General features: G+C 36.1%; 1 protein-coding gene across 39 annotated transcripts in view; it reads right to left on the bottom strand.

Moving 5' to 3' along the window:
* Positions 1-13,362, bottom strand: part of ABI3BP (ABI family member 3 binding protein) — a 141,849-nt gene that overhangs the window by 57,473 nt on the left and 71,014 nt on the right. For 30 of the 39 annotated variants that reach the window (XM_064644224.1, XM_064644228.1, XM_064644234.1 and 27 more), the window contains 11 exons: positions 12,804-12,869; positions 12,210-12,284; positions 7,257-7,322; positions 6,750-6,812; positions 5,689-5,748; positions 5,241-5,306; positions 4,131-4,205; positions 3,024-3,098; positions 1,951-2,025; positions 1,051-1,128; positions 426-500 (listed from right to left, as the gene is read on the bottom strand). In XM_064644224.1, coding sequence (XP_064500294.1) covers positions 426-500; positions 1,051-1,128; positions 1,951-2,025; positions 3,024-3,098; positions 4,131-4,205; positions 5,241-5,306; positions 5,689-5,748; positions 6,750-6,812; positions 7,257-7,322; positions 12,210-12,284; positions 12,804-12,869 — 774 coding nt within the window. The remainder of the gene's footprint in view (positions 1-425; positions 501-1,050; positions 1,129-1,950; positions 2,026-3,023; positions 3,099-4,130; positions 4,206-5,240; positions 5,307-5,688; positions 5,749-6,749; positions 6,813-7,256; positions 7,323-12,209; positions 12,285-12,803; positions 12,870-13,362) is intronic. The other 9 variants (XM_064644226.1, XM_064644265.1, XM_064644247.1 and 6 more) reach the window with 7 other exon arrangements.

The following is a 13,362-nucleotide window of genomic DNA, read 5'->3' as shown; positions in this document are numbered from 1 at the left end:
GTTCTCTACAGAAGGATTACTGATCACATGAGCAGTACTTTACTTTCAATCTTTGGACTAGCAAAGATGTCATCTTTGCCATTGTATGTCTGTGGGAGATGGGGATTGGCAAGGGAGATTATAGAAATAATAATAACACATGTTGCTCATACAAGGAATATTTTCTCATTCCACTCCTTTAGAAAGGTTGCAGGACTAGAGAACTTGTTTATGTTTTTAACACTGGACCCAAATGCATAAAACTGATGAGTTTAACTCTCATTCCTCATGTTAGGCAACATCAAATGACCAATTTTAGAATGATGAGCTAATCAGGATGCTTATGTATTGCATAGCTCCTATCGCTTTTAGGAAGTTTCACTTAGATATTTTTAGTGAACACATCTCTCTGCATACCAACTTATGAAAATGGTGCACGCAATTACCAGGTTTCACATCCTGTACTTCTGGGTTAGCAGATGGTTTCAGTTTAGAAGGAATAAGTGGTATTTCTTTTGGAGCTGAAAGAAAGAGCTCAGTTTGCAATCAAAAATTGTTTAACAAGCATTTCCCATAACAAACAGCACATGTCACAAGTTTATATTGAAGAAAAGACAACTTAGTATGGAATGTCAAAGCTAGCTTGATGAAATAGGATTTTAAAATGTGGAATGGAGATGATACTGAAATGTTGTGCATTGATCAGAAATAAGATTGTGTGACTCCAAAACAATAAAAATTTCCATTTTGAAAGCTTTACAGACACAATCAGCACATGCGTGTGCATTGGGAGTAAAAGAGACAGACAGAACACTCATAAGAGGATGATGGTGTTTTGTCATGCAAGAGGTAAGTTTTACTTCTCTGAGACAGTAAAACCATCCAGAACTATGTTCTCATAAACAAATATGTCAAGAACAATCAGTCTAATGAAAATGGAAGGACAAGACTCTCTAACCAGGAAAAAGAATGTTTATGCATGTGAGACGATATGCTAGAAGAAATGCATTCAAATGGGATGAAGTGCTCAAAACAAACACAGAGTTTTTCACTGGGTGAAAACAACATTACCTAATGTTACCCTTGGCCATTGAAAAGGACGAGAAGTTTTAGGTGTGAAAGATTCCAGAATGGATTCACTTGTTGCTGCTGGAAGAAATTATGACAGTCATAAGAGAGCAAAGAGCTAATGGAAGAAACTCTTCTTTCATAAGCAAAACCAAATTTGTTTTTACAAGAACAACAAATATTTAACTAATGCTTGGACAGTTAAGTATCTATTAGGGAGAAACTCAGAGCAGCACAGAGCTTCAGTCACTATAAATTGGCACATTTTTGATGGATGTTTATTTCCTCCTGCCTTTATTGCAACTGCTCTGGATCTCAACCACTGCTGAGTAAGATTTTAAGCAGAGCTCTTGAACATTTTGGGTTTTGGTGCAATACTCAAGGGAGGTGATATCGTGTAAAATGCAGGAATTTATTGAAGAGGACATGTTAAACAATTTGTCAGGCATTAAAACATACAGCATTTGGAGAAGAAAGCTGACATCTGATCCAACCATGGCTTCAGTCCAAAAGCATCAAGTGTCTATGACTGTTAACCAATTTCATGCTGTTAAGGATACACTATCCTTAATCTTTTTAACAAGGCTGCAACAATAAAATGCAGCCTACAGCTCACATCACAGTGTTTTCATCATAACTACATACAAATACTGTTTCTCAATTATCTATGTGGCATATCTTTTAAAATACTGAAAGAGACTCGTGTGATTATGAGTTATCACATGCATAGTAACTGTGAGAAAGCACTAATTTCAAACACCAGCAGGAACATACTTTCAAAATTCAGGTGTTAGAGGCTAATCCAAACATGCACTGAAAGTGCTATCAGTGTACTCATTTCAGTCAGTTTTAGAGCATGATTTGAGCTGCTGAATTAAGAACTAGGTATAGAGATTATTGTACCTGGTCCAGGACCTGCTATTTCAGGCTTACTAGGTGTCACAGGGCTTGAAAAAACAGGCTGAACATCACTGAAAACTATAAAAAAACAGTAATAACAATAATCTCTGATTATTAATTCTGCACATAGCTTTTTTAGTTATAGAAGAACAACAAAAATGTTAAAGGTTATACCTAATTTGCAATGCAAAGGTCCACCCACCATAAACGTGTGTTACCTCAGCAATGGAGCAGTGCTGGTTTAGTGTGTGAGCTGAAGCTAGTTGTTAAAATGAGAGCTAAAACTAAATTGTCAGTCAGCTAAAGTTCATATTACTTTAGACAGCATGGGCTATGTATTTTGAAGCAGCCCAGAAAATATGAAGATAAAAGAACTTCTAATACCGTGCTTATACAGATAAAACACTCCAAAAAAGGCAGAAAAAATGTAATATACAAAAACTAAAAAGCCCTACAAACGTATTTCTGTGGGGAAAAAAAAGACTCCCTTAATTCTTTTCAGTGTTTTATTTTCTGTCAGTACTTTGTACTTTGTTAACGAATTTTAATGTCGTATAATCTATGTACATATACACACATGAAAAACAAGGATAAAATAAAGTTAAAAGAAGTCACTGAACAGAAAAAAATAGTTAGAAAGAAGCTTCCCATGCTGACAAAACAATATATAGTATATAAATGTGTTCTATCTAAGTGTATAACGATTAAGTTTGTAAGAAAAAAACAAGTAATTTAAAGATTCTTATTAAAATTTAGTAATTATTATTATTAGTAGTAGTAGTAATAGTAGCAGTAGTATTAAATCAAGATTACTTCATGTAAGTATATCCCAAAGTAGCCCTAGTAGCTTTTTGAGAAACAAATATGAGATCAGAAACACTATCAAGTAAGTTTCTCAGCAGTAAGGACAAGTTGTCATGTAAAAATAAGTACTTTGACTGTCTATACTAATGATCATGACTCAAGCAGAAGACAATATGGAAAATGACCAAAATATCTAGGATTAATAAGACTTCAAAAATTACTGTCAAAACATCAAAAGGAATTTAATGGAAAAGCTAATGCGTTACTGTTACCCGTAGCTGTTGTTAACACATGAGGTGTTCTGGAAAGTGAAGGCATAGATCTTTCCAGGTCAGCTGAACTTGTAGCTGCAGAAAAATGTAAATACCCCTGAGACAGATTCATATGATGCAAACACATGAAAGGGGGGGAGGAATCAGAAAGATTGTTTTACATTGCTTTGCAAGATGCCAACACCACTACAATAAATTCACGAGATTTCCAGCTTGAAAAGAGAGGAACAAAACCTCAAAGTTTTGAAGATGTTGCATGCACCTAAAAGACACACCCTGACAGAAACTGCAGTCCCCCTGAAGCAGACATCAACAGGAGTCAATTGGTCTATCTGTGCACATGTAACAGGAAAACCCTGTGCTCTTGACTTCACCTGCACCAAGAGACCTACATACTTTAAATACAAACAAATATGAATTTCTACAACCAGGTATTTCTATTGCCAAAGCTTTGCTTGTTTCAATACAGCAGATGTCAGTATTTTGAGTTACAGATTTTAATATATCATGCAATTTGTCATTTGTGATATTTTATCTAATTGACATAATATAAATTAACACAACTATTGTGATAGAGCCATACAGTGAGGCAGCAAATCCAAAACAATACTGCTGGAATACTGACTTTCAGGTTTAGGATAATTCTCCTTCTCATCTCTTGCTATGAATACAAATTTAATCTTGAATACCTATAACCCCAGTAAGAAAAGTTCAGAAGGGAAATAACAACATAACTTGAAAGAAATATTTAGAAATAGAGAAAACTGCAAAATAATCTGTACTATGCAGTTAACTGAAAATCCCTTATGGCAAAATATCCAAGTCAAGAATATATCTTCATAACTGATAATTAATCCATTTAGCTATTGGTCCTTATATTCAAGAGATTAAAACAACACAAAACAATATTAATTGCTGTGGTTAACTATTTATTTGATCCTATGCCACAGAATATCACCATGTAGTTATAGAGCCTAACTATCAGACACTGGAGACAAAATTCCACTTCAGACAACACTAAGCAATGAGAGCAAACAGCCTCTAACTGTAAAATCCTTGATGCAAAACCAAATACTAAGTTATGGAAGTATCATAAATATGATTTACCAGTATCTATTTTTGATATTTCTGCAGATGCAGATGTTTGGGACAGGAAAGTAATATCATTAGAGTCCAGTGAAGCTGGAAAAAAAACAACAACACAACCAAAACAAAGCATTCTTTTTGGCATCATCTGAACATATAGACTGAACAGGTTTCAACATATTACTAAGAAACGAGGGACATGAGAGAAGAAAATGTCTTGAATGCACATGCAATGGATTTTCAAATGTGAAGATGCACTGCTGATGCAAAAGATGAAGAAGCAGTTACAAGAAATATGAAGAAGACATCATATTACAAGAAATGTGAAACTGCCATATCCAAAGCCTGAAGAAACGTATGGCACTTTCATCTCTACTCTTACACTTTTCCCCAATGTGGGCCCCAAGAGAAATAAGTTTGACTAAAAGCACAACAAGATCTCTTGGGAAAATTCCCATCTTGCATCATTACCAGACCTGCAAGAAATATCATTACCACCAAACGCTGCTGGTGTCTTGAACCTTGAAGAAACATGCCATGATTCACCAAAAGCTGAAAAGAGGCATCGACCTTAAAACCCTAACATGACCTCAAAAGCAGCAGCAGAGCAGAGCGTTCCCACGCCCAGGTGATGGCAATGTAAAGCCGTAAAGCCATGGGCAGAAAACAACCAGCCACCTTGAAAGTCAGTGAGGAAGCAACAAATGGCTGCACCCTTGGACCAGGACTCCCTGAAGGGTGGCTGAACTGCTGTGCTGTCCTCTTGCGCCAGCCCCAATGGGATTTGCCTCTGAAAAATGCTGTCATGTTGGAACAGAGAAGGCAAGACCCGCTCCCAACCCACAAAGAAGCAGGGGGATGGAGCTGAAGGCAAGGTGCAATCACGTGGTCTCTCTGCAAGATGTCACATGCTTCCTGCAGAAAAGACTTGTCAGCAATGGAAAAAGCATGGGATCAAAGAGCAGAATTGCAGAACCAGTGTGGCAAGTGCTTCAGCAAGCCAAGCTGCACCAACAGGTCTTCATCTTGTCCATGGGAGATGAGAAGGATGCCAGGTGGTTTGGGGTGGGAGGCGTGATGGGGAGCGAGGGAGATGGCAGACAATGGAAAAAGAAGGGGTTTGCTCGTTACCCATCACAGTTGGCTTGGTTGCCAGGGAGGAAGGAGTGGTGGACTTCAGCCTTGGTCTTCGAGTAGCTAAGATCAAACACAAAAACCATCTTCAGGTCCTCAGACAGGCTGCTGTTGCAGGGTCATATCAAGACAGAGCTACAGAAAAGGAGACATGGCCCTGCTTGGGCCAGGCTCCCCTGTCACAGCATCAATCTCTGCAGTAGCAGGATGCTGTCTTTCAATTGGCAGAGGTAGCCCAAGGTGTCAGAGGAAACCTGGAAATGGGACCCCAGAAAAGGCCACAGAAAGCTCACAAGTGCAACAATTTCTGATAAGGAGGCATGGAGGTCCAACCACATCATTGACCCCACTTCTCAGGACATCAGCACATCAGAACAGGCTCCCCACTGTAGGGAAAAGCATTGCCAAAGTGATGAAGGAAGGAAGGGAATAGCTGGCTATTTACCCATCCTTGTGGTTTCTGGTGAAGCAGACAAGGTCGATTCCAGGGCTGGTCTCTTGGGTGCTACAGTCAGACATAGAAATGATCTTGAGATATCCACTGAGCCTTGCCACAGCAGTACAAGCAGCATCAGTTCCCAGCCCCCAGATATCTGTATTTAGGGCCACACATGCTTTTTCCTGGCATTACCTTGTGATTCAGTGATCAAATCAAGAGTCAACTGTCTTGTTGTGGTCGCAAGTACCACAATAGTCCTTGAACGTCAGTAACTAAATGGCTCTCTATCAGCCTAAAAATGCCTAAGTGTCTAATTCACCAAACCACTCCTTACATTTCCTTGAAAGATGCTGAAACAACCATAATTGCAGAGAGAACAACGGAGCCAGGACTCATCTTAGAATTGGAAATTCAACATGACATATTCTGGGCATGTCTCCAATGCAAGCAACTGCAAATACTAATTAGTAATTATTCTAGCATGGAGGAAGAGACTGCACATTATACTATCAATATTCAGTGATAAGTCCAATCCTTCTTAAAAGATTAATAATTTTTGCAAATAGGTATTTTCTTACTGTTTTCACCACTATTATTGTTTTTACATAGAACAGACCTCACATGAAAGGCCTCTCCATTCCCCATGGTATATGATAATACCCGTTATGATGAACATACCTGTTCATCAAGCTTGAACTTCAGTGTTCATCGAATAAGGAAAAATTAATTTATGTACTCTAAGGAATCCATAAGACATCTATACCACATTAGTAAGAGAAAGTAAAATTTCTGCCATATTGGAATATTTAGTTCTAGAAAGAATTTTCAAAATAAAAACTTCACCTAGAGACACACAGGAATTTTATGACAAATTCTCTTTGTCACTGGTCCCTTTAAAATCGATTTTTCAAGTGATGGAAAAAAGCATTGGTTCAAACATCATAATTATCATGAGTATGGCAAATGTTTTAAAGTGCGTTAACAAACCTAGGTATTGCTCAAAGCAGATGAAAACGATGTCGAGTGACGGCACGGAAAAAGAAAATAAATGAAAATATAATATTTACCCTCCACTGTTCCTTGGCTTGCAAAGTGAGGGGAAGTAGGTTTCAGCTTTGGTCTCTGAGTAACTAAGATTAAATCAGAAAACTGCCTTCAGAAAATAGAGACAAACACTTTTTTTTCGAAGCAATGTTAGTACAGAGTTTTAGATGAATCAAGCCTATATTACATTCAGGGTTTTTTTACATAACTATTTGCATTCATTACAGGATTATTCCATTTTTAAATCTGGGTGGTTTAGTTGAGTTAGTCTGTAGAATACAGACTACAGAATACAGTTAATCTTCTAGTGAACTAAGCCTATAGAGCAGAAAATTATGAAAAGTGATCATGAATCTTAAAAATTAAGTGTCTCCTTATATTTTATATAAATGACTGATCATCCTGCTGACATATTTGACTTTGCCACTATCAAGAAAAAAAATTGAAATGTGTTGACTACATTTTAAAATACAGCTTTTCATATTTAAGTATTTCAAAGTGATAGCAATTATGATGGAATCACTGTTTACCCTTCACTGTCCTCGTGGTTTTCAGGAGTGGAAAAGTTGTGGGCTCCAGGACTGGTCTTGGGAGAGCTAAGATTAGAGATGGAAACTCTCTTGAGATGTTAGGGCAATCTCTTTATGCGTATGAATAAAGAGATTGCTTTAATCACATCCAAATAAATCAATATTTATTTGGGTATACTCTTTCTACCAAATAAATCATACATCTGTTTTTTTGTCATTATTATCAAAAAAGCACCCAACCACTAGTTAAACACTACTCCTATTGCACACTAGTGGCAGTCATGATGCTTCAGAGCTGCCTTTTAACAGCAGTAACTGACAGACTCCAAAACCCATTTTCAGGCAGCAAACAACTACATTCAAACTATATATTGAAAAGTACTCAATGAATATGTAGCCAGAATGTGCATCGAAGATACTGTCAAGTTTTGGATATATATTTAATCTGAAAAAGAATTAACTAGCACTGATTATTATATACGTCACTACACTTAAAAACTTGAACTTTGAGTCCAAAAAAATACACGCCTGGGAAAAAAAAAAGCGGAAACAATAGCTTCTCTGCTGAAAAATGAATTAAGGTGAACTTAATAAGGTTTTTCTTCAGGAGTTGAGCCAACTGGCAGAAGCAAAAAAACTTGTGCTTTCTTAACTAAAATCTGTAAGAATCTCTAATAGACCAGCAGCTCCTTAATTTACAGGAGTTTACAAGTTTTCATCCTGAAATGGTATGAAAGACTTCGAACAGACAGAATTTCATATCCATGCTGTAAGACAAGTATGAGCTAAAAGTCACATCTATTTCCAGTTATCAGTGAGCAGATACGTAAATGAGAACAGTGAAATGCAAAGATCATAATAAAAATCCCTTTTCTTTCATAGGAATATATTATTGAAAAATACAGAGTATCTCATTAAAGAATACAGCAAATTCTTAACCCAAGCAGTGGTAGGTCAAACAGGTTACCTCAGAAAGTGGAAGTGAAATTTTAAAATTTCCATCACACTTGCAAGAACATGGGAAAAGTAGAAGAGTGTAAATTTGATGGACCAAAAAAGAGAAAATTACAAACATGGAATTCTTGTTCTTATTAGACTCCTACAGTCTTAGCAAATAAAATCCTTCAAAAATGAATCCAAGGTTTGTAGGGTAGATTAATAGGGGATCTATTGAAAGAGTTTCCAGAATTGCTCCCTTTCAAAGATGCATTTGACTACACTCTTCTCTGTGGCTCTGTGCTATTTACTGTCCTCTCCATCTTAATTTTGTTTGCTGAAAAATGGGAATAATAAGAGTTCCACAAATATGTTTTCTGAATTACCTAGCCAAAGTTTGCACCTTTACTAACACTGATTAAACACAGCAATTAATATGGCAAATATAAAAGGCAGTACCTAGCTGTTAGTGTTCAGGGGAATACTATAGAACCTTTACAAATATCTATAGAGGTTTGCAGTACAAGACAAGATTCAGACCAATAGAATAAAATGAGAGTTCCTGTGTTCAGCATTAAATGTGTCCTACAGAGGAAAAAAAAATTAAAAAAGATGGTTTGATTCTTTAGGAAACATGCAGAAAGCTGACAAACCTTTTATCTCCCCAGACAAAAAAATTATTCCTTTTTTCTCCTAGACATATCTGGACAATCAAGTCTCAAACTACCTAAAGAATTCCTGGACTTGGGTTTGCAGTTTTCACTGTGCTATCTTTGATCTCTGTAACAAGAATTTTGTCACTACAGCACAGTTAGGGAGTCCTCCTCCACTAGAAATATACTTGAACATTCTACAAAACTTCAGAATTTACAACTTGAACAACTTTTAAGCTGCTCTAAAACCAAAACTGAACATGAACAGTCAATATAAAATAAATATACAAAGAGAACTTCCTACACATATCGCTCCCTGTCTCCAACATTGTAACTTATTGAGAAGATGTTTTACATACCTATAACCACAGAAATTCACTTTCATAAAAAGAAAAAGATAAAATAAAAAAATGGTATAACACTTCAAACAATACAGTAGCTATCTGTATCAGGATACTCTGCACACAGTGGAGAAGTTGAAGTTTGATTATGAGTCTCACAGTGTTTCATAGTAAAATTCTATTACATTAAGCAATACATAATTGGTCAATGGTAATTATGGGTAATACTAAGAACTAGTACTGCAAAAGTGAACTAAGAATTTGGAAAAAAAGTCATAATCCAGCATTTTAAACATCATATATATATATTGCCTTAAATTAAAGTACCTGATGCAGAATTTTTATCTTGTAGTTGTTCTTATCCCCAAAGTAAAGGAAAGTAAACCAACATTTCACCAAAAGCACACTGGGGACTCTTTTGATAGTTCAAGAACACTCAGTTCACAAGAAATGTCAATACCAGACTGCATTGATGGTATTTCCGTGACTCCAGATGCTTTAGACATGAATTTTGAAACTATCTGTGTTTCATTAAGAGCTGAAGAGAAAATCTGGATTTAAAATGCTGAGGAATCTAACTGCTCCTGGGATAGCAAACACACAAGTTGTGGTGTTCAAGATGATGTAATTGCCAACACAAACCAGGTACTGGATGCTTAAAAGTCCTTTCTGTATTATGTGAATAAAGAGAAAGATATGCGGCCCCATATGGTGACAAGAGGACCCTGATGGTATACTCCCTTTACACTTTTTGGAGTTTAAATTACACCAGCAGAAAAATGAAATTCTTACAAGTTGGTGTAAAAGATCAGTCCTTTTTCATTATGTACCAAAAATGATTTCTAGCTGCTGATCAAGAAATGATTGATTCAAAACAGTTCTTTAACTGGTTTGCCATTTAGAGTTAGAAGCAAATGTGTTCACATCAGAAAAATGGAAGCAAGTGTGTTGAAATCAGACATGAAAATCGTCCTTAAACAGACTCTACAAGAGTGGTAACACTGTGGTTTTAAAGGAAAAAAAGGCTAGATTGAAAGTATTGTCATTACCTGAATAACCACATTGGATTTTTGGGCTGTATGGCTCCGTAGAGCACAATAAATATGAAGTCATTAATCAGTCTTCAAAAAACAGTCTTGAAGAACTTTGGCAAGTAAACGTTTTCTAAAAACAACTAATTAACAAGTGACCAACTAAGCAATAGGTTTTTAAAAGAAATCATGAGGATAAGTAGGAGACCCACTCCAGGGGATATAACATGTAAGCAAGTATTTCACTGCAGTAATCTCATTGTGTGGCTGAACTTCACTATTTTTAGTTGAAAGAACCTTCTATTCATTCTCTTCGCTTCCCCTTTCTCCCCTCCCCAACACAAACATGCAAAACCAAAAACCAGAATTCCTTAGGTTATTCTAAGCAAGTCCCTTAAATACAAACAGCTGTACATGCTAGGGTTTCCCATCTCAAGTCTATGACTAGAATATGTAAATTAAGCATTATTATAATATTTAGTCACATTTTTAACTCTCCTTCAAATCTAGGACTTATCAACATGTTTATGTTGAATTCCAGACTAGATCAGGCATGATTTTTTTCCATTCTCTCAAGCACTGTAATTGTTGAGAAATTGACCCCTCTAGTTTGGAAAAAGTGCAGTATAACTTTCTTTATAGGCAAAGAAAGCAGAATAAAGAATTGAACTTGAATTTGCTATTATATCAATATATAGAAAACCATTATGGAAAACCATTACTGAAACTTTCTGTTAAAGTACTTGATTATAAGTTATTGCTCAGTATGGAAGACGCATTAATGATAGATACTAATTAATACCCCTGAAGAATAAATATATAAACCTAACACATCTCTATTTCTTGATTTTAAGAATGCTTAGTTGCAATCTGCAAGCTTTCCCATTAATCTGCAATTACAGGCAACTGGACAGCTACTAAAAATTTTCTGTCAAATATCCATTTAGTCTACTTTTTGCTGCGAGGGAGTTTTGGCAACAACCTGAAATAGGCTTTGGATGAAACTGTCATTATTGAAAGAAAGTGAAATAGTTCTTCTTGCAGGTACAGTAAACCAAACAGAATCTTGAGCATTGATAAAACTGCATTTGTTCAGTGTCATTTTGTAAGGCATTGGTAATTTAGCTTATTTTGTGAATCGAGGAAGTAGAACCCTAAAGAATAAATGTTGGGAAGGAAGAACAGGAAAACTACGTACTTTAGATTATTATATATTTATAGGTGTAAGTAATTTACTTGTCAGTAAAATACCATCATCTAACAGTTTAATTTTACTGGAGTCTGGCATAACAGGTATTTGAAAGCATCACATCTACCATAGAAGCATCCAGTTAAGATCAATTTGTTGCAAATATTTTCTTTAATTACAATGTCGTGCCATTTATTTCAAAAGCTGCACTCAAGCAATATAGCAATACATCTCATAAGCATGCTTCAGTTTTTGTTAGTTTTGGGCCCATGCTGCCTCCCAATATTGGCAGCAAAATGTCTAACTTAAAATAACTGCTTTAAGTATACTCAAGTTAAAGTATTTAAGGGTCTATTCTCCATTATTTTGAACTCCATATACTCATTATTATTGATTCTATTATTTCTATGGGACATACTCAACACTTGCAACCATCAGAATAGTTTCATTAGGGGATTAAAACAATATTTTCATTAGCTTTCACTCTTACCCATCTGCGGTACCGCAACTTAAAAAGAGAACACTACTGTATGTAATAAGACATGCTGATTAACATCAAGCACAGCAATACAGACCTGTAAATATATCAGGAATGTAGATCAAAATTAGAAGAGAATATTTACTGTTTTAAAGCATCACACAAAATTTCCTATATTTCCTAAGTCTGGTATTTGAGAGAGCAAATGAATTATGTTTGTTCTGAAGTTATTTTCAATCATGTTCAACTTAATTAACAATATTCCAAATGTTTGACAAAATCTCTGTGGGAATTTCTATTTAAAATCACATTTTTCAAGTATTACCGGGTACAGCTGATGGCATTTCTTGAATGCCAGATGTTTCAGATGTTGAGGAAATGTGCTGATTTTCATCCAAAGCTGAAAGAAAATCTGGAGTTAAAATGAGAACTGACTTCAGAGCTGCAGTATTTGGACAGTAGCTGGTGCGCAATTCAAGATGACACTGATGAGAGATCAAGCAATTTGTAAGCAGCTGCAAAGATCAGCTGTGAAATGAGGTGCTACATTAACACTGAAGCTGGTGTGAAATGAGGTAGGGCCAATTCCAAGTAGCTCGTGCTAAGTATTCTTCTTCTCACTGGCCTTTGTTTTAAAGTACCTATTCTTTAAATGAAAATTGCAGCTACCAGAAGAAAATTAAAGGCAATATAAGCTAGCAGAAGTTTTTTTGTAGACTGTTATTCAGTCAGTGTGCTAAATTATTTTTCAGCTTTGATTACGCAGAAATGGCCGGGTTGAGCAGGGGTGGGAGTGGAGGGAAAGCCTAGCATCAAGTAGTCTTCAAAGCAATATGTCTGAATGAATCTTAGCACTGTCCACAGCCAAGGCAAGTGATGGCAAGGGCTAGAAAAGCTAATGCAATGATATGCTATTTACCAATCATGCTCCCTCTGGTTTCCGTGGAGGGATGAGAAGTGAATTTCAGGCTTGGTCCCTGGGTAGCTAAGGTCAAATACGAAAAAAATCTTGAAACAATAAGTGACATCAGTCTTTAGATAAGGTGATTTTTGGCCCTTAGCATGTCTGATGGATCTAAACTTATTTTAGATTTCTTGCATACACACTTCTAATTGATTCTGTGGTGGCCTACTCCATTCTTCGTATTGTGGGTTTGTTTGTTTTTTTGATACATAACATCTAATTCTGACACATTTACTACAAGGCCAGCTCTCTGCATCTGATTTTAAAATTCTATCTACTAGCAACAGCTGACAGCAAGCCTCTTCTCCTTTACACTTTAGTTTGGGTGTTTCAGATAAGTCTTTTAAATAAAGAGCTGCAAAAGTCCAATATTATTTTGATACAACATGCAGACCATTTTCACATAGATGGTATCAAAACACTTTCCTGAACAGGGTCTATTAATCTGTATTTTGCCCAGGGATCACATTTTTCCTCCAACTGCCACGAAGATACTTTGATAGAAACAGGCTTA

The sequence above is a fragment of the Pseudopipra pipra genome, chromosome 2 (genome assembly GCF_036250125.1).
Source record: "Pseudopipra pipra isolate bDixPip1 chromosome 2, bDixPip1.hap1, whole genome shotgun sequence".
NCBI classification, from domain to species: Eukaryota; Metazoa; Chordata; class Aves; order Passeriformes; family Pipridae; genus Pseudopipra; species Pseudopipra pipra.
Note: the sequence above shows the minus strand (reverse complement) of the source record. Positions and strands in the feature narration are given on the sequence as shown.